General features: G+C 48.1%; 1 protein-coding gene across 1 annotated transcript in view; it reads left to right on the top strand.

The window, feature by feature from the left end:
• The first annotated feature begins 1,018 nt into the window (after positions 1-1,018).
• The window catches only part of LOC128333200 (RH-like protein), a 28,173-nt gene continuing 7,303 nt past the window's right edge, over positions 1,019-21,888 (top strand). Inside the window, exons 1-8 of the mRNA XM_053268396.1 lie at positions 1,019-1,117; positions 3,502-3,721; positions 5,661-5,847; positions 10,012-10,162; positions 13,168-13,315; positions 14,346-14,518; positions 19,334-19,471; positions 20,131-20,261. Coding sequence (XP_053124371.1) covers positions 3,589-3,721; positions 5,661-5,847; positions 10,012-10,162; positions 13,168-13,315; positions 14,346-14,518; positions 19,334-19,471; positions 20,131-20,261 — 1,061 coding nt within the window. The 5' untranslated portion in view covers positions 1,019-1,117; positions 3,502-3,588. The remainder of the gene's footprint in view (positions 1,118-3,501; positions 3,722-5,660; positions 5,848-10,011; positions 10,163-13,167; positions 13,316-14,345; positions 14,519-19,333; positions 19,472-20,130; positions 20,262-21,888) is intronic.

Genomic DNA, 21,888 nt, shown 5'->3' with positions numbered 1-21,888 from the left:
TCGCCGGATGTTATTGGACTTCAACTCCCATAATCCCCAGGCCCAGGGGCCTTTGGCTAGGGATTATGGGAGTTGAAGTCCAATAACATCTGGGGACCCAATGTTGAGAATCCCTGGACCAGAAGTCCTCCAAGATTCCTTGCAACTCTCGCTCTGTGTTTCTATGACCTAGACCCCTATAAGCAGGGCTTTCCCCCGACCTTATGTTGCATTTCATTCAGAGGTATGCTGCAAGATGAGAGAAAACCTTACATGGGAACATAGGGAGCTGCCTTCTACCAAGTCAGACCATGCTCAGTATTGTCTACACCAGGGATTCTCAACGTTGGGTCCCCAGATGTTTCTGGACTTCAACTCCCATAATCCCCAGCTCCAGTGGCCTTTGGTTGGGGGTTATGGGAGTTGAAGTCCAATAACATCTGGGGACCCAACGTTGAGAATCCCTGGTCTACACAGACTGGCAGCAGCTTCTCCAAGTTTACCAGGAGGAGTCTCTCTCAGCCCTATCTGGAAATGCCAGGCAGGGAATCTGGGACCTTCTGCATGCAAGCAGGCAGATGCTCTTCCAAGAGCAGCCCCATCCCCTAAGGGGAATATCTTACAATGCTCACACATGTGGTTGCCCATTCAAAGGCAAACCAGGGCAGACCCTGCTTAGCAAGGGGGACAAGTCATGCTTGCCATATTGGGCAGCAGCGATACAGGAAGATGTTAAAAGGCATCATCCCATATTGTGCAGGAGGAGGCAATGGTAAACCCCTCCTGTATCCTACCAAAGACAACCACAGGGCTCTGTGGGCACCAGGAGTTTGCACCAACTCGACAGCACACTTTACCTTTACCACAAGACCAGCTCTCTGACCTTGCCCCTGGGATGAGGGAGAGGGTTTGTGGGGTTTAAGGCTGATCACCAAAGCCAGCCAAAATTTATGGAGCCTTGCCCTACTTCCTGCGATGCTCTCTTGTGATGTCACAGCCTTCTTTCTTAGGAAGCTGCTTTATACTGAGTCAGACGATTGGTCTACCTAGTGCCATATTGCCTATGCCAGGGCTGTATGACTTTAGCCTTCCAGCTGTTGTTGGACTACAACTCGTTCGTTTCTGGGTCCAATTCAAGGTGCTGATTTTGACCTTTAAAGCCTTTAACGGTTTGGGCCCGGGGTATCTGAGGGACCGCCTGCTCCCAAGGGTTGCTGCCCGCTTGACAAGGTCATCTGAGGGGGCCCTGCTCCAGATGCCGACAATGAGGGAGGCTCGGCTGTCATGCACTCGGGACAGGGCCTTCTCTGTTGCTGCCCCCAGACTCTGGAATGTTCTCCCAGTGGCCATTTGCTCCTCGGACTCCATCGCAGTTTTTAGAAAGCTTCTTAAATCTTGGCTTTTCACCCAGGCTCTTACATGACTGTTTCTATTGCTGCTTCTATGTGTTTTTACTCATTTATAGTTTTTATGCTTGTACTAGTATTTTTAAGCCCGTTTCAATAACGGGCTCTAGTGGGGGGGGGTGCTGCTCTCAGCCTCACCTTGGGCTGCCAGCGGGCCCAGTCCCCCGGACTTGGGGTGGTTTTGTTTCGGCATGGGGGTGGTGGGTTCTATTTAGGGCGGGGGGGCTTTACTTACCCCTCCCGCGCTTGAAGCCCCCTGCAGCTGCCGCCCCCTTAAGTCTCGAGCCGGACTGACCGGGCGCTCTACAAACGGGTGGGCAGCGCGGCAGCAGGATGTACTCCCACCCGCCCCCTTCCCTGCCGTGTCTCTGCTCTGCAAAAGTGTTTTGGAAGGAAGCCTTCTGCGCGCGCACGCGCAGAAGGCTTCCTTCCAAAACGCTTTTGCAGAGCAGAGACATGGCAGGGAAGGGGGCGGGCGTACATCCCGCTGCTGTGCCGCCCGCCCGTTTGTAGAGCGCCCGGTCGGTCCGGGGCGCTGGATCAGGCCCCCCCTTCTTCCTCCTCTCGGCCACCAGCCAGGGGCCATTTTTCTCGGCGGCCACCACCGCCGCCAGTGGGGCCAGTTTTCTCGGCGGCCGCCACCACCGCCAGCAAGGCCAGTCTTCTCGGCGGCCGCCGCTGCCGTGAGCGGGGCCAGGCTTCTCCGGCAGCAGGGCCAGTCCTTCCTGCCACCGCCGCCTTTCCCTGCTTAGAGCCAACATGGCCGCCCGTCTCTGGGCGGCCATATCTTTTTGGCCCGATCTGGGCATGCGCTCCGCTCCGCGCATGCCCAGAATGGGCCAAAAAGACACGGGCAGCACGGCCGCACGCCGAAGGCTTTTATGGTATAGGATTTTATAGATTTTAAATTTGGTTTGTTTTTATTTTTTTATTGTCATTTTATTGTATGCTTTTTAACTTTTGTAAACCGCCTTGAGGTTGTTTTTAATGAAAGGTGGTATATAAATTCAACAATCAATCAATAAAACTCCTATCATCTCTGATGATCGGCCACTGTGGCTAGAGATGATGGGAGCTGTGGTCCAACAACAGGGCCAAAGATGCGCAGCCCTGATCTACGCTGACTGGAAGTGGCTCGCCAAGGTTTCAGGAATCTTTCCTACCCCTGGCTGGAGACGTCAGGGATTGAACCCAGACCTGCTGCATGCCAAGCAGATGCTCTACTCACGGAGCCAGAGCCTCATCCCCAAATTCTTGTTTTGATTCTACTACCAATGAATATGAATACGATGAAAATGTATATACTGCTTTTCAACAAAAGTTCCCAAAGCAATTTACATAGATATAGAATAAATAAATAAAATGGCTCCTTGTCCCCCAAAGGGCTCACAGTCTACAAATATATTTTTAAGATAGACACCAGCAACAGCCACTGGAAGGATGCTGTGCTGGGGATGGATAGGGCCAGTTGCTCTCCCCATGTTAAATAAAGAGATTCACCACTTTAAAAAGGTGCCTCTTTGCTCTGTTAGTGGAATGAACGGATTCACTGCTGTGTGTTTTATACCTCCAGTACAATTCACCCCCACAGAAATGTGCAAATGTCTTACTGGCAATTTCCAGCGTTTGTGCTGGATGGAGAGCTGGTCTTGTGGTAGCAAGCATGAATGGTCCCCTTAGCTAAGCAGGGTCCGCCCTAGTTGCATATGAATGGGAGACTAGAAGTGTGAGCACAGTAAGATATTCCCCTCAGGGGACGGAGCCACTCTGGAAAGAGCAGAAGGTTCCAAGTTCCCTCCCTGGCTTCTCCAAGATACAGCTGAGAGAGATTCCTGCCTGCAACCTTGGAGAAGCAGCTGCCAGTCTGTGAAGACAATACTGAGCTAGATAGACCAATGGTCTGACTCAGTATATGGCAGCTGCCTACGTTCCTATGCCTATGTCTCCACCGCATTTTTGTGTGACCCTGTTGATTACTGCAAGTTACAAATCTACTCCCTCTCAGCCCAGGTCTGACTCCTGGGCCATCTAAGATAAGAAGGTAATGAGAACGCCTCCCCTTGGGCTCTCTTATCACCTTCATACTTTCTCCGCCACTTTCTTTTTCTCATTCAAGGCTTATGGAGCATTTGAACAGAAGGGACATTCTTGACACCCCGACTCCCCCCGTCTGCCTTTTTTTTAATGCTTTAGTTTACAAACAATGGCTTTCCAGGATCCTCCGAGTCTCCGCATTAGTTTGCCTATATTTCTACTCTTTTTGGAAATTGCTTTCATCCTCATATTTGCCTTTTTTGTTGAATATGATGATCAAGAAGACCTCAGTATCTACCCAGGTAAGTCTGCATATCAGTCATATTATGGGCTGCCAACTATTTTGCCTCATCAGCAGATTTATCAGCTAAAACCGTTGATCCCAACTCTATTTCTCTCCCCTTCCTCTATTGCCTCTTGTCACGGATCTCACCGTCCTGCCACCATGTGTCACAGCCTGGTCTCAACCAGCCCCGTAATCCTCAGCTTCTCTGCTGCCACACCAAGAGGCTCTACAGAAAGGGCTTCTCCCCCCAATGTCCTTCAGAAGAGAGTGTGTGCGTTCACACACTAGCCAAACATACCCCGAAGTCCCTTCGAGATCCTTGGACCCACTCCACACACAAATCGGGCTATGTCTTGCACAGGGGCGTAACTAGGTTGGAGTGGGCCCTGAGACAAGATTCTTAAATGGGCCCCACCGCTGAGAAAATTTTTTTGTATGACTTCAAAAGGAAGATCGGGTAGGTGCTGGGTGGGGGAGAGCCTCTGAGGTGGACCCCCAAAGGTGGACTCGCAGAGACAAACAAGAAGGAAATAGCAGGGGGCACCAGAACAAGGAGGAGAATTTTTTTTTAACATAACTTCAAAAGGAAGATGGGTGGGGGAGAGCCTCTGAGGGGCCCCCCAAGGCGGGGGGGGCCCCAAGACAATGGCCTCCCCCTGCCTAATTGTAGTTACGCCCCTGGTCTTGCAAATTCTAGCTTATCTCAGTATATTTCTGGATTTTTAAAATGCTGGATTTAAGCGAGTTTTTCTGAAAACTCCGGAGCAAATAGGGAGAGGCACTGATGTAGAAGCATTAGCAGAATAAGAGGGATACTCTCTTTAGAAATGCAGATATAGCTGTTTAGTAATCTCTCCCCCCCCCACCCCCGCCATTGGCCACAAGGAAAACACGGAGGCATGCCATGTGAACTTGCAAAAACAAAACCCGATAGCTGAGGGGAGGGAATGCTTCCCTCAAAGCCGCGGCTGTGATTCCAAGTGGCTTTGCTCAACATTTACCCCGCAGCATGAAGCCATGTGTGAATAACTCCCTGGTAAACTCCCCCCCACCCCACCCCGCCTCTGTCTGGGTCTACTAAAACGGCTTTCCAAACCTCTGTCTTGTTCAACGTTAGGTAGGGTGGAAAAGCTTCTAAGCGTGTGTTGGGGAAACAGACAGCAGCGACACATTTTTAACTTCAAAACAAGAAAATGTTACAATAGTTCAATTCAAAACAATAGCCCTTGTACAAAACAGAAACCAAATGAGCACAAGGAAGAAATAAAATATGAGTGCAACACGTCCAATCTATCCTACACGAATACGGGGCCCTAACTCAGAGTCCTTACCAAGAGTTCTTGCTGAGCCTCGGGTCCTGCTCTTCCTTCCCAGCGCTGGGGGTTCAGTCCAGTGTTCCCTCTAACAGGGATCCCCAGATGTGGACTACAACTCTCAGAATCCCCAGCCAAAGGCCATTGCAGCTGGGGACGCTGGGAATTGTAGTCCACAACATCTGGGGATCCCTGTTAGAGAGAACACTGGTTCAGTCCCCTGCTAACTGAGCAAGTAAGGCACGGAGCAGCCACACCTTCGGCCAGGTCTGTTCTGCTGCCTCTATGGTTTCGGTTTGAAAACCAGCATAGAACTGTGGTTATAGCTGTGCCCGCAGTCAGACGTAACACTTCAGCAGCAAAACCTTAGAGATAACCGAAGGAAGGTTCAAATTGGAGTTTTTAAAGACCTCCTGGCCTTACTTTGCAAAGGGGAGGTGGCAGCCGGGATCTGAAGACACACACTGAAGTTCCACCCTAAGAAAGAGGTCCTGTGGGCCAGGGGAAGGATAATTGGCCCAAATGTTAATATTAGCAGAAAATTGCCGCTGAACTCGTTACCTGTCCTTGGAGAGCCCGATGTGGCACTGTTGACCAGCAGTCCGATGTGCCTCAGCGACATTATTGATTTCTGCCACACAGCATTTCAAGATGTGAACGTCATGGTGATGGTTGGATTCAGCTTCCTTCTGGCCTTCTTGAAGAGATACGGCTTCAGCAGTGTGGGATTCAACCTTCTTCTTGCTGCCCTGGGAGTTCAGTGGGCTGTGCTTGTGAATGGATTCTTTTTCCACTTCTCAGATGGGAGTGTGATGATCAATCTACACAGGTAGTTGACGGGCTTGGGGGCGGTGCCTTCTTTACTGCTAGCAGGTCTCCCCTGATTGCTTCAACTAATGAGTGCAATACTGATGCTTTGATTAATTTGGCCCAGCAATGTGGTCATCTAGAATCGCTGAATTGTAGAGTTGGAAAGGACTGAGGAGGAGGTCTTTTAGTCCTACCTCCTGTTCAATTCAGGAATTTGCTACATACTACATGAACCGGATGGGGTGGTTGGTATCATCTGCGGGGGACAAAAACGCTTTGTGATTTTTGAAAAGGTCTATACCCCTAGAGATAGAAAAGAGGTGATAGTTTTGCAAGACTTCCAGCTTCTGGCTTGAAATCATTCTTTTATTATCCTGACCCTTGGGCCTGCAGTGGCCAAATTTGCAATGGGGTTTTAAAAAGTTTTTTAAAGTTTTAAAAACATACAAACAACTATTATAAATTTTTATCGTTATTGTGATTATTCATTTCCATTATTGAACGGAAATGAAAATTGGCAGGAATGTGCTCCAAAGATTGCTCCAAGGAGAGAGTACAACAATTTGGTTCTCTTCACAAAGACCTTTTATTGCACCAAAAAAAAGAAAGGGAGGAGGGGAGTTGGTACAATTTTATAAACAATTGTTAAACATTAAAAATGTTTCGGTGTATACTCCATCATCAGTTTCAAATCAAGCACAGAAAAAGTGTTTGATTTGAAACGGATGATGGCGTGTACACCAAAATGTTTTTAATTTTACCGACTGTTTATAAAATTGTACCAACATTTTTTCCTGCTCAATAAAGGGTCTTTGTGAAGAGAACTGAAATGTTAATATGCACATTGCACTGCCGAAATATCAACTTGTACAACAATGTGTTTATTGTCATCCTAATCCTGACCCTAACCCTTTGATCTGTGCAAAAATGACTCCAATTTTACCATAATCATTTGGGGGTAGGGATAAAAAAGGGATGATAACCTAGAGGAAGCTGTAAGTGCAACAATGCTATCACCATTTGCAATCTCTAGTGGGGAAGACGTTGCCACAGATCATTGCGGTACCCTGGGATGGTACTGATGGCCAAAATTGGTGAGTCTGGCTTATGGACTAACAGCATCCCTGACAGATGTCTGTCTAACCTCTCCTTGAAAACCTCCAGTGAAAGAGAGCCAGCCACTACATGAAACAGACTGTTCCACAGTCAGGTATGTATGATGCACATTTCTTTGAAAAAAAAGAAGAAAAGGAAGCGATTAAGCAGGACCTTCTCACAAAAAGGGAACAGAATGTTGCTCTGATCTCACTTGATGTGTTGGAATTTAGTTATATCAGACTGGATCTGTGTGCTAAAGCTAAGCATGTCTGGGTCCAGTCAGTAGCTGGACAGGAGATCCATGTGTACCACCCTGAATACCACAATGGAAGAAAACTGAGATATCTATGTACAAAACCAAAAGTTTTGAAATATTTTTTCAAATATTTAGCTTTAGCACACACATCCAGTCTGATACAATCAAATTCCAACTCTTGTCAATGCCACCAAATAGCAGGGGCGTATCTAGGGTGGGGCAGGCAGGGCACGTGCTCCGGGCGCCATCTGAAGGGGGGGGCGCCATTTTTTAAAATTAACTTTAAAAAAAAAAAAAGGCCACTGAAAACAAAATGGCCACCGCGCATGCTCAAATGGCCTCTGCGAGGCCTTAAAAATATTTTTAAAAATGGCCACTGCACATGCTCAAATGGTCCCTGCAAGGCCCTAGAGGCCTGCGGGGGGAGAGGGAACCTTTGCAGACCCGCCCCCCCATGGCCTTTAGGAAGCCCCCCGAAGGGGCTACAGGTTAAAAAATAATAATTTAATATAACATAAGTCACTTTACACATATTCAGTTTGGCATTATGTACAGAGAATCAGGGTTTGTGAATACTGAGCTGAAGCTTATGAGCTAGGATTGTATTCATTTGCTCTTACTTTGCTTCTTGTGATAAGTGAGTTAAATGTGATGGCTATTAATGGTGAGTTTGTCTTTGAATCAGTGTGAAATCCTTAGTATTAAGGCCCACTGGGAGTTTCTTGCTCTCTTTCTCTCATTTTAACTGTCTTTCTGAAATACTAGAATATATTCCAGGCAGTGACACAGTTTACTCTGCATATCCTTTAATTATTTTCAGAGTATCTGAGAAAAGTCAAATTCTCCATTTATTTTTAGAACTTATGTAATAGTGATGCTGCAATGCACAGTAGACAATTAGGCAGGTGCTTCTCTTTAGTTTCCCAAGTACACCTCCATGTAGTATTTGGGTATTTCATGAGCCCCAGCGTACTGAAATTTGTAGTTTTCCAGCATTTTTTTAGGTCTGACTATGTCCACTGCTAAATAGTTTTTGAAATATTAAAAGATTAACTAGCTTGACTTGTATTTTTGAGCTGATAATATGGTAAAGTTATCCAAAAGATGGGTGTCAGATGTTTGGACAGGGGGCACAATTTCAGTGCTTGCCCTAGGCGCTATTTTCCCTAGATACGCCTCTGCCCTTTGCAAAGCAGGGTTGGCCTTGGTTTGCATTGGGATAGATAACTACCTGTCCTCCATCCATGTGCAAATGAGGAGAGGAGAGCTGGTCTTGTGCTAGCAAGCATGAATGGTCCCCTTAGCTAAGCAGGCACTGCCCTGGTTGCATATGACTGGGAGACCACATGTGAGCACTGTAAGATATTCCCCTCAAGGGATGGAGAAGAGCATCCAAGTTCCAAGTTCCCTCCCTGGCAGCATCTCCAAGATAGGGCTGAGAGAGAGTCCTGCCTGCAACCTTGGAGAAGCCACTGCCAGTCTGTGTAGACAATACTGAGCTAGATGGACCAAAGGTCTGACTCAGTATATGCCAGCTTCCTATGTGAGTGCTGTCTGCTGTAAGATATTCCTCTTAGTGGGGAGGGGCCGTAGCTCAGGGGTCCCAAGTTCAGTCCCTGGTAGGGGTGTGCAAACCAGCTCGAATATGAACCAGTTCAACATCAAACCAGATTAGTTCGAAGGTTCATGCTGAACCAAACCACACCCGGTTTGGGTTGTCTCCAAACCGAACACACACACCTCCAATTCGGAGGTTCGATGATCATTCCCCCACCTTCCTTATAACACCCATTTGGGGGGGGCTTTTCCGAGGTGGTAGCAGGGTCTGCGGTGGTTCCCCCTCCCCCCGCCAGACTTCCTTCCTTCTACTAGAAATCACTCAGTTTGGGCGTCTTCGGCCCTTTATGGGCCTATTGCCTGGTCATGACCCAGACTATACAGGATCCCACTGCACTGGTGCGGTAGCCTCCGAAATGGCCACCACGCTAGGTAATAGGCTCGGAAAGGGCCGAAGAAACTTGAAATGGGTGATTTCTGCAGGCCCCCCCCCCACCTCTTTGGAGAAGCCCTCCCAGAGGAGGTACGTTTAAAAAAAAGAAAGATTAAAAAAAAATAATTGTCAAACCCCACAAACCGGGGCGGGGGTCGGTTCGAAGGGGGGCAAAACCAAACTGGCCCAGTGCGGTTCGAACTCAAACCGAACCGGGCCAGCTGGTTTTGTGCACATCCCTCATCCCCGGCGTCTTCAGATAGGGCTGGGAAAGACTCTGCATGAAGCCTTGGGGAGCTGCTGTCAGTTGGTGGAGGCAATACTGAAGTAGATGGAGCAAGGGTCTGACTCATCATAATGCAGCTTCCCATGTTCCTATCTCGCACTTAAGAAGCATGCCATTGTGAGCATGAATTGTTGCCTTTGCTAAGCAGGGTTTACCTTGGTTTGCATTAGGATGGGTGACTATATTTGAGCACGGTCTGCTGTAAGACAATCCCCTTAGGCAGATGGGGCCGTAGCTCATTGGAAGAGCATCTGCTTTGCATGCAGAAGGTCCCAAGTTCAATCCCTAGCAGCATCTCCAGGTAGGGCTGCGAAAGACTCCTACCTGAAACCTTGGAGAGCCGCTGCCAGTCAGTGTAAGCAATACTGAACTAGGTAGACCAAGGGTCTGACTCATTATATATTTGTTGTTGCTGTTGTTATAAGGCAGCTTCTTATGTTCTGAATGTAACACTCAAGAAACATACATACCATGGGGTAAAACCTGACACTGAGTAGGATCCAAATCAGTGCTGCTATTAATTCTTTGCTCTCTTTTTATTCCTCTGTAACAGCATCTTAGCAGCCCTCATGAGTGTAACCACAGTGTTGGTATCAGTTGGGGCAGTACTTGGCAAAGCTAGCCCAATCCAGCTGACTTGGATGGCTGTGATGGAACTGACTGTTTTCATTGCCAACAGATGGATTGCCGTCCATTTTCTCCAGGTATTCCTCCCTCCCTCCCTCCCGTACACTACTGCTCGGGGCGGCTCACAACATAATAAAAAGATACCATGTAAAATAAGACTAATAAAGTTAAATGAAGTTAAGTTAAAAGACCAAGCTAAAACCACATTTAAAATTACATTTTTTTTAAAAAAAGTTTCAAATTAAAAACCAAAGAATCTACCAGATATGAACAGAGATGGAACATTTTAAAAGCCTCTTTAAAATATGTGTTTTCAATTTAAAAAAAAAAAAACACTGAGGAGGGGAGCATGGCGAAGCTCTTCAGGGAAGGCGTTCCAAAGCCTAGGGGCCACAACTGAAAAGGCCCTGTCTCTAGTCCCCGCCCACCAGATCTCTGTTGGTGGCGGGGCCTAGAGCAGGGCCTGAGCAGAGGGCCCTGACAGCTTCATATGGGCGAATGTGGTCCAACAGTTACCCTGGCCCCAAGCCATGTAGAGCTTTAAAGGTCAAGCAGCACCTTGACTCTAGCCCAGAAGCGGACCAGTAACCCATGAAGCTGCCACAGGATGGGTGTGACACTCGTGAAGTGACTTGCGCCCATGAGCATCCTTGCAACAGCATTCTGGACCAGCTGAAGTTTCCGAACTGGTACAGTAACCTCTTTTCTATCTCAGGAAAATCTTCCCACTTCCAAAATCTTGTCCCCTTGGGATCCATCCTTTTGCATGGTTTGAAATTGGCTATCCTGGTTTCTATTCCATACGCCCCTATTCATCTCATAGATCTCACAGACTTTTAGAATTGGAAGGGACCCTAGAGATCTTCTAGTCCAACCCCCCTACTCCATGCAGGCGTTGCTATGACCATGAGATATGGTTATCTAGCCGTTGTCCGAAGTCTTCTAAAGAAGATCATCCCATCACTGCATGAGGCATACTGTTCCACTGACAAGCAACTCTTACAGTTAGAAAATCCTTCCTAATGTCTAGCCCAGATCTGCCTCCTTGTAATTCTAATTGGTTTTAGTCCTGACTTCAGGAGCATCAGAGATCAAGTCAATTTCTTCTTTTATGTGATGGCCCTACATATATTTGAAGACAGCTCCCATGTCTCTCCCCGCATCACCAGGAGCTTTTAAAAAATGTATTGTAAGGGTGGCAAAAGCCTTGTTGCCTATGGGTGGCAAAAAGGTTAATCCGCCTCTGGGTTTTCCTGGACTTCTTTGCTGAAGTTTGCCATTGCAAGAGCATCCTTGGTCACAGTGGGCCAGACCCCAGGATCCTTTGTCCTCCCTCATATACATATTCCCTCCTAGGAAGTCATAATAAAAATGTATAAAATGTATGAAATAAATAAATAAATAATGATACCTTCCCGGAGTAACAGAAAAATATTGCCCTTCGGCGCTCCCCTCGTTGCCAGAAACCGTGCATTTGCGAGACTGTTTTGGCCCGGGGTTCTTATGAGGGCAGTGGTGCAATTGCTGTCAGGAGCAGAGCTTAAATGACATTTAAAGTAAACAGTAAAGTGTCCCATCGAGTCGATTTTGACTCCTGGCACCCACAGAACCCTGTGGTTTTCTTTGGTAAAATACAAGGGGATTTAAATGCCCTTTCCCTTGAATATAATGGCCAATGGTTGCCACCCAGCAGATGTTCTGATGCCATGCCCACAGTCTGATGATGCAAGAACAACAGAGCTTGCTGGGATACGGCCCCGGTGGACAAGGAAGAGAGAGTGGTTCCTCTACCTTGAAATCAGAGATTGCCGGGCAATGGTTGGACCAACACCTGCAATGCAATTCACAGTTATAAAAATTCACTTTGGGCTCGTCTACTCGCAGTTTGCTGTCACGTCCGAATGGGACCCATTTCTTTTTGGAAATGAATGTTGAGACAGGCCATTCATAATCAAGGGAGGGATGCGGCTTATGAGACTGGCTGGTTGTTATTATTATTATTATTATTATTATTATTATTATTATTAACAATAACAACAACAACAACAACAATAATAATAATAATAATACATTTTATATCCCGCTCTTCCTCCAAGGAGCCCAGAGCGGTGTACTACATACTTAGGTTTCTCCTCACAACAACCCTGTCAAGTAAGTTAGGCTGAGAGAGAAGTGACTGGCCCAGAGTCACTCAACTAGTATCATGGCTGAATGGGGATTTGAACTCGGGTCTCCCTGGTCCTAGTCCAGCACTGAAGTGGAATAAGGGAAGAAGACTGTATGTTTTAGGGTGCGGACTGTGCAAGATTTTTGGGGAGCAGGGTGCAGGATTACACCTGACATTCTTCCACCACTGCACTTACATTGAAGGACTTCAGGGGTGCAATACAAGAAGGAGGGAGAGAATAATTGGCAGTGCTCTGTTATGGCACTGTTTGTTCACCCCCAAGAATTGGTGCCCTAGGTAACTGCCTAGATCTGAGCCAGCATAGCGTAGTGGTTAGAGTGTTGGACTAGGACTGGGAAGACCCGATTTCAAATCCCCACTCAACCGTGAAACTCACTGGGTGATTCTGGGCCAGTCATGCATCTCTCTGCCTAACCTACCTCACAGGGTTGTTGTGAGGATAAACATAACCATGTACACCACTCTGAGCTCCTTGGAGGAAAAGCGGGATATAAAAAATAAAAATAAGTAGTGGGCAGGTCAGATCTGGGTAAATGTTAATCACCCTTCTCTTGCTATTTCTTTCTGCAAGTGCTCCACACACCTACACCCAATTTATTTATTATTTTTATTCCCCTTTTCTTCCAAACAACTCAGGGTATTATCTATGCTCCCTAGTTTATCCTCACAACCAACCTGTAAGGTAGGCTAGGCTGAGAAAGAAAGAGACTCACCCAGTAGGTTTCATGGCAGACAGGGATTTGAATCTGGGTCTCCCAAGCTTTAATCCGGTACTCTAACCACTATACCATGCTGGCTTTATACCACATTAGCACTGCGTTTCATGCCCTACCCTGACTACATGAGAAATGGCAACTTATGTGGCTTTTTTATTTTATTTTCTTTTTTTTGCAGATTGAAAACCACCTAAGCCTGATGCATGTCCATCTGTTTGGGGCCTGCTTTGGCCTGATGGTCTCCTGGTTTCTCTATCATCCCTTGCTGAGCTCCAGAGTTGAGAGAGAAAGGTCAAGTCGAGTGTCTGATCTGCTTGCAATGCTGGGTAAGCCGTTTGCTCTAGCCTCTGAAGGCAGAGAGAGGAGGTCAAAGAATTATGGTACAGGAGCTGGAACAAATGGGCCACCTCGAGTTCTTCAGTGCTAGGGCTGGCACTGTTGTGAGGCGATAGCCTCAGGTGGCGCTTGTGTGCCTTGGGCCAGCGAGCATCGCCTCACTCACCTGTCACACCTTGGGCCGCCCATCGCCTTGCCTTTCTCGCCCTGCTGTAGCTTCTCAGCACACTGGAATGGGTGGGATCGGGGGCAGAGCTTTTAAGAGGGTGCACGGGTCCCAAGAACCCTTGCTGCCCTGCCTCCGGGGCCGCCCCACCCATTTCTGGGCCACCGTGCTCACCCCTTCTCTTCCCCACAGCACTGCTCACCTCCTCGCCATGTGCAGCGAGGACTGTGGCACCCCTGCCCCCTTACCCATATGGGTGGGCACCTCCCATCATCCATGTGGGTGGGTGGGTAGGTAGTCCCCATTGTCCGAGCAAGTGGGCGGGCATCTGCTGTCCTCATCACACTGTTGCCTTCACCCACTGCTACTGCCATTGCTGGCTGCTTCTGGCTCCCAGCCTTATAATCCCACAGCCGGTGCATTATAATCCCACAGCAGAAGCAGTGGGTGGAAGAGGTGAGGAGATCCAGTGAGCGGCTGGGCAGGCTACAGGGACAGGGAGTGCCTTTTCAGTCATCCGCCTACTTGCTCAGACAGGAAGTAGATACACACCAGCAGGGGCAGGGAGTGCCCACACAGGCAAAGTTGGGGTGCTTTGGGCTTGCTGGTTAGCATGTGACTGAGGCTATTGGCACCCCTCCATACTTGGCGCCCTAGGCCACCACCCAGTTCGCTTAGTGGATGGGCCAGCCCTGCTTTTTATGTTCTCGATGTTTCTGCTTGCTATATATCAGGCATTGGCTCAAACTCTGTGTTCCAATTCCAGTAATGGAGAGTAGCCAATGGAGAGTAGCCAGGGTTTGTTGGACTTGAACGTGCACCAATAATTGCAGTTTTTGTTTTGGGTCTGCCAGGTTCTCTCTTCCTCTGGATGTTCTGGCCCAGCTTCAATTCTGCCCTGGTAGAAAATACGGTGATGAACCAGAAGCTCCGTGCTGTCTGCAACACCTACTTTGCCATTGTTGCAAGTACCGTGGCTGCCTTTTCACTCTCAGTGGCGACCAGCAGAATTGGAAAGTTCAGCATGGTGAGAGGGATGACTGGTTTTTGGATTTAATGGAGGGTTTTTTCCCGAGCCCGAGGGCATCAAAGCAAGCTCCTGAAGCTCTTCAGTGGAGATAGGTGATGGGTCTGTAGCTCAGGGGAAGAGCATCTGCTTTGGATGAAGAAGGTCCAGTTTTACTCCCTGGCAGCATCTCCAGGTAGGGCTGAGAAAGACTCCTGCCTGAAACCTTGGAGAATATGTTGCCTGCCAGTGTAGTTAATACTCAGCAAGATGGACCAAGGGTCTGACCCAATATGAGGTGGCTTCCTATATCCTTGTGTTATGAATTATTAGGGATAAGGCTATAGCTCAGTGGTAGAGCATCTGCTTTGCATGCAGAAGGTCCCAGGTTCACTCCCTAGCAGCATCTCTAGGTAGGGGTGTGTGACCTGGCTCGGAATTGAGATGGCTTGAGCTCAAGCTGGCTCGGTTCAAAGGCTCGTGCTGGAACTGAACTGGCCCAGTTCGAAAACCCACCGGCATCAGCCATGGTGGTGGGGCAGCGTGGCGGGGAGTTCTTCTACCCACCCACCCACCCCACTGACCTCCCAAATTTTGCCAGCAGGGGCTCCTTCCACCCCCCACTGGCCTCCCTGGCATTAGAGTGACCTCTTTGTGTGTGCAGAGGCCATTTGTGTCACGCACGCACAGAGGTCATTTTAATGGCGGCCGCGCATGCGCAGAGGCCCAAAATGGGCCACAGCCTGCCTGGCCTTTCATTTGGGAGGCCAGTGGGTGTGTGTGTGAAAGGAGCCCTCGCCGCTGCCCCCACTATCTCCGCCGTAGCTGACACTGCCCCTGCTACCTCTGGCAGCTTGTTTTTAAAGGTAAAGACTACCTAAGTCTATCTTTTCTTTCCCCCTGCCCCCGCATTTACTATTGCAAAAGCCCTTTACTTGTAAAGGAGGATCCTTGCCAGATTCCCCTTTACAAGTATATCCGTCAAGCCCCTCGAGTTGGCTCACTAGGTGGCTTGATGGCCAGACCGAGCCGGGCTCGATTGAGCCTGAGCCTCTTGGGGCGGCTCGAATCCGGTATAGGATTCGAGCCAAACAGGGAAAACCGTTTCTGTGCATATCCCCATCTTTAGGTTGGGCTGGGAGAGACTCCTGCCTGAAACCTTGGAGACACTGCTGCCAGTCCGCGTAGCAATAGCAATAGCAATAGCACTTACATTTATATACCGCTCTATAGCTGGAGCTCTCTAAGCGGTTTACAATGATTTAGCATATTGGCCCTCAGAAGGATGGAAGGCTGAGTCAACCTTGAGCCCCTGGTCAGGATCGAACTTGCAACCTTCTGGTTACAGGGCGGCAGTTTTACCACTGCGCCACCAGGGGCTCTAGACAATACTGACCAAGGGTCTGCCTCAGTATAAGACGGCTTCCTATGTAACTGGTGTTAGCTGCAAAGTTAAAACAGAACCTACATGCTTAGAGGCTGTATACCTCTGAATATTAGATCCTGGCAGCAACAGTGCCTTCATACCCCTGCTTGTGGGCTTCCTGGAAGGAAGAAGAATTTTAGACTAGATGGACCTTCATACTTATCCATCACCTGTTCTTCTCAAATTGCATTCTCTAGATATGTCTAGATATCTTGCATTCTCTAGGTATCTCAAATGTGTGTTTTGACCTGTGTGAATCATACACCTGTTGGCTGGGGCTCCTGCTCTGGGTTGCAAGCCTGTGGTAACCCTGAGTAATGTGCGAAGTGACCCTCAGTGTCACTACATCAGGAGCAATCCAGGTTGTGTGTAACTGGAACAGAGTAGAAGGTGTAAATTCATAGAGGATCTAGAAAGCTAATAATACCAAAGCCAGCTGGGGAGGATGGTACCATCTGGCAGGGAAGAATGCTTGTTGTGATTTTTGATAAGGTCTACACCCCTAGAGTAGGGATGGGCAAACAGGTTCAATGTTGAACTGATTCACTTCTACGGTTTGGGGTTGAACCGAACCACCCCCTATTTGGTCCGACCCTGGACTGAATCCCCCCCTGGGGGTTTGTGAGTTTGTTGGTTTTTAATTATTTTTTTTTACACTTAACCAGTTGGAGGTCCCCCCCCTCCACAACAGCCTCCCTTATTCCAGAAATCGGCCAGTTTTTGGCCTTCCCCTCTCAGCATGGTGGCCATTTTGGAGGCTGCCACACCCATGCAAAAGGCCTTTGCATGGCCTGGATATAATTTGTGAAACCCCACAACTGAACCGGTGGGGACGGGGTTTGAGGAGGTGAAGGATCAAACTGGCCCAGTCCAGTTTGGGTCCAGTTTGGACTTGAACTGAACCAGACCAGCCGGTTCCATGCACACCCCTACTCTAGAGATAGAAAAGAGGTAATTGAATTGCAAGACTCAGCGTTCAGTATGCTATCATGTCTTTATAGTCCTGACCATCAGGACTGTGACAACTAACTGTGCAATGGTGTTTGAAAAGCTTTTAAAAGTCTTATCCATTTTGCCAGAGAAATGGAAATGGAAATGGGCAGGAATGCCTTCCATAGATTACTCCATGGAGAGTGGACAGCAATCCATTCATTGTGACGCTAAACCTGGCCCGTGTTCCCTTTAAGGCATGCCTATGCGCGCACACACCCCAGTTCATTGATGTCCACTCCGTTAATTCTGACCTCACTCAGGTTGGATCAGGAAGGCCCCACTCTGAGTGCACATCCTGCCTCAATACTGCCACCCAGAACAAAGCTCATTCCGCACACCGATGGGGGGGAAAAAAGAGGGACCCCTGACCCTGACCCTTTGCTTGGTGCAAAAATGATTGCAATTGTACCAGAAAGGTTTGGGGGTGTGGATAATGAAGGGGTGAGAACCCAGAGATAGCTGTGAGTGCAACAATGCTGCCACCTACTTTCCATCTCTAGGGGGCTTACAGTGCTATGAGCATTCTTCCCCTAAGCTGGTACTGAGGGCCAAAATTTGTGGATCTGGTTTATGAACTAATAGGACAAATAGGCAAGGAAGAGGCAAACTGACCAGGCAGGAAGCAGAATAGCTCTTCCTTCAGAGGCAGTCAGGGTCAAGCCCAAAAGACCAAAAGGAAAAAGGAGCACGGACACGGTCAAAGCAGCACACCCACTGACTTTAATTAGAACGATGAATGATTCCAAATCGGGTCCACACTTCTCTCCATGCTAAATTTTACGGTGTCCACCAGGCTGCTGTGTGAGGTACTAGAACAGGGCCAGTTGCATCCACATCTCAGCAAGGGTTGTGCTCCAGAGATCTGCGTTCTCCAAACCCCTGGGGAGAAAGTTGCCAGTCCAAGAAAACTGGGCCAGAAGCAGTTGCATGGTCCAAAACAGACAGGGGCCAAATTGCAGGGCAGCAAAGAAGGATCAGAAAAGTTGGAGACTGGAGTGCAGTAGGGTGGTAAAGTAAAGTTGTGCCGTCAAGTCGCTGCTGACTCCTGACGACCACAGAGCTTGGTGGTTTTCTTGGTAGAATACAGAAGTGGTTTCCCATTGCCATCTCCCGCGCAGTATGAGATGATGCCTTTCAGCATCTTCCTATATCACTGCTGCCCGATATAGGAGTTTTCCGTACTCTGGGAAACATACCAGCAGGGATTCGAACTGGCAACCTCTGACTTGCTAGTCAAGTCATTTCCCCACTGTGCCATTAGGTGGCTGAGCAGTAGGGCAGTGCATGATCACAAATGTTGGAATCGGGTCCAACTTGATCTTAGCTGACCCCACAAACATCAGTTCCGATCCTTTGGACTTTTCAGAATGAAGGGATTGGGTTTGTGGGGCGGGTATTTTCCTGACCATCATTTAAATAAATTTTAAAAAGTAACCAGGATACCCACTGTGAAACTCTTGGAAGACATAACCTAGCGCCAGGGAGTCACGGGGAAGTGATGTAACATCAGAGAATCGTAGGAGAAATCTGGAAATTGGTTAGTGGCTGCTTTATTTTTTAAATTGTAAGTTTAAGAAGGCTTAAACATCAAAAAAAGAGCGAGCGAGCGAGAGTGCACATAAATGTATGGGTAGGCAGATAAGATACTAAGCTGAGATCGGCAGCAGGCAAAATGCAGACTCCCACCACCATTTGGAGCTCCAAAATGTTTTTATTTTATTTATATACCGCCCTTCCAAAAATGGCTCAGGGTGGTCCTGAACAACATGTTCAAAATGTTCTGAACAATACTGGAGAACTCCCAAATGATCTTGGCTTTCCAAGGTCAGGTTTGAGTCTTCTTTGATGTGGTCCAATAGAGCTCAAATCAGAGCATTTCCAACCTCCCCATCCAAACGTGCACAACCCTAGTGTGCTGTCAAAGCAAGACAGGGGTCAAGACCAGTGTTTCTTGTGACAGAGATCCCCATCCTCTCCAGCCACAATGGCCGTACGCTGGGGATTATGGGAGTTGTAGTCAACAACATTTGGGAATCCATTTTATTAGGGAACACTGGTCAAGACCCAAGGTAGAGTAAGGGGAAAGGGAGCCCAAACTTTGGAAGTATATGCACATAGAAGTTATTTGGACTGCAGAGCAAAGGCTGAGGCTAGGGTTTTTTTTAGGGCTGGGTGGGCAGGGCAGGGATTGGCCCTCAAGGGTCAGCTGACAGTCTGTTCAGGCAGGCTGGTACTGGAGTCTAGATGGCACTCTTGGAAGAGAGTTTGGTCTACCAGGGTTGCAGTGGAAGCAGAGCATTAAAACCTCCCCACTAGAAGCCCTGGTTTAACACCCCCCAACACATGACACCAGTAAGAAGTTGACTTGGCAACCAGCTTTTCTCATGTCTTGAATTCTTGTTTTGTTTGTTCTACAGGCCCACATCCACAACGGCATGCTGGCAGGTGGGGCTGCTATTGGTTTCTCAGCTCCCATCATCCAACACCCATGGATTGCGATTGCTTTGGGTCTGGGGGCTGGCACCATCTCTGTAGTTGGACTTGCCTTCATACAGGTAATGGTCATAGTTTTAGACTTTGTTAGTGGGTGAGTGATGGGAAGGGGCTGTAGCTCAGAGGCAGAAGGTCCTAGATCTGATCGCTGCCATCTGCAGGTAGGGCTAGGGAAAACCCCTGCCTGTAGCTTTGGAGAGCCACTGCCAGTGAGTGTAGGTAATGCTGAACTAGATGGACCAGTGGTCTGACTCAGTATAAGGCAGCTTCCTACATTCCTATGTTTTTTGTTTCTAGTAAATACCTTCCTTGATCCAGGCCAGGTTCTAGATTAGTTACAGTTTTTGTTCAGTTCTAGACTGGAGGTGGGGCGGACAGCCAACAAGCAGCAAGAGAAATGAAAACAGTCTGCGTTTGCCTTTCTGTAATCTTCTTTCATCAAACGATTATTGTTCTTTATTAATGACCCAGTGCCTGCTCCTCGTGTGCTACAACCCTTCCATCTCTGGATTCTACACTATGGTTATTGAATAAGCTTTGAACCCGTAACCACTTTTTGTGTTTAGCAGTTCAGTTCAAGTTCAAGGGGATGGAGAAAGTTTAGGTTTGGGTTCAGTTCATGGCGGGGGGCGGGGGGAACCCTCCTGAACGTTTTAGGGTCCAGTTCAGTTCAACTTGCTTTTCTGTGTATCTTTCACGTCTCCTTTCCCATCAACCTCAGAAACGCTTGGATCCAGCATTCAGGATTCACGACACCTGTGGAGTCCTTTATACATTTGGCTTGCCCAGTTTGTTGGGAGGGATAGCCCACATCATAATTTCCATAAATGACCATGGAGGAAGCATATCAGTGTAAGTATCGCTTGTCTCTTCAGTCTTTCCCTTAGTTAAATAATATGCCTGAATGTGATAGTCGGAAACACGTTTTTTGTTTACGCCCGACAACTGTGAGCAGGAAATGTTCCACAGCACTGGCACAGACTAACCTAGAGCAGGGGTAGGCAACATTGGCTCTCCAGCTGTTGCTGAACTACAATTCCCATCATCCCCAGCAATTCCCAGCAACATCCTATCAACTCCCATCATCCCCAGCCACAGTTGGTTTGGGATGATGGGAATTGTAGTTTAACAGCTGGGGAACCAAGGTTGCCCATCCCTGACATAGTGGTTCAAATAGTATTCTGGGGAACCCTGAAGTATTTTGGAAACCTATTGCATTCAGCGGTGAATTAACGCATAGGCAACATAGGCACTTGCCTATGGCAGCAAGTTTTGAGGGGCGGCAAATTTGGAGGGTGGTGTGCAAGTAAAGGGCTTGGGTCGAGAGGGGGCAAGGGAAAGTTAAATCTTTTTAAAAACCTTTTTTAAAATACCGCTGCGCAGCGGGGGCGGCAACGAAAGCGCCTTCCATGGGCCCGCCTGTTCCCAAATGACAGGTTGGCCCATTTTTGACCCATTTCATGGCATCTGGGAGGCAGGTGGGCCCATGGGAGGAGCTGTCTCTGCCGGCATTTTTCAAAGATGGAAAAAGAAGATTTAACTTTCCCCTGCCTCCCACCTACAGCCCTTTTACTTCTAAAGGAGAATCCTTGGCGCATTCCCCTTTACAAAGATAGCCGTCGAGCCCCTCGAGGTGGGGCGGGAAATCTTTGGTTGCCAATGGGCGGCAAAATGCTTCATGTGCCCGACTGCATACCCTCCAACATTTCAGCGATGGAAATAGGGAAATTCCTGTCCCTGTCAGTATACTAAGAATCATGTCATGAGCCACTTCTCCACTATTATTACACAATAGGCTTGTTCTCACGACCGATATCAGGGTAGGAGAGCTGTGTGCATTCCTGATTGGTGATCATGTAAACTCAAAGATGAAGGTAGGAGGAGGGGACAGTGATTATGTGGGAGGTGAGTAGGACAGCTTTTCATCCTCCCTCGGTAAAATGCCGGGGATAGTATCTGGGTAGGATGTGCCCGTCCTCTCCAGCTCCCGCCTCCCACACAATCTCTCTCCCCTCCCCCTACCTTGATCTTTTGAGTTTACATGACCGTCAATCAGAAGCGTGCACAGCTCTCCTACCCCGAGTGCTCCTCCGACTCCGATATCAGTTGTGAGAACAAGCCTATCATTACACATTGGGCAGTATTTGCAATAGTAGATTGTAGGTTTTAGATTGTGAGCTCTTTAGGGACACGGAACTTATTTCTTATATAGTCTTCTTTGTAAACTACTTTGAGAATATTTGTTGAAAAGTGGCATATACATATTCATAGGAGTAGTAGAGTTCCACTCATGTATGGGAAGAGGGGTGATTCTCACCAATCCCCCCTTCCCTCTGCTGCCCTTTGGACCTCCCAAAAATCAGTACTGAGGTTCCCTCAATCCTCAGGGATGTATCTTCAGAGTGCCGAGGGAGCTGTCAAGGGCAGGGAGATCAGTGAAAATTGCCCCTTGTGTGATCTAAACATCTTCCATTGGTAG

The sequence above is a fragment of the Hemicordylus capensis genome, chromosome 7, assembly GCF_027244095.1.
Source record: "Hemicordylus capensis ecotype Gifberg chromosome 7, rHemCap1.1.pri, whole genome shotgun sequence".
NCBI classification, from domain to species: Eukaryota; Metazoa; Chordata; class Lepidosauria; order Squamata; family Cordylidae; genus Hemicordylus; species Hemicordylus capensis.
The sequence above is the reverse complement of the archived record's forward strand: the minus strand, read 5'-3'. Positions and strand labels throughout refer to the sequence as shown.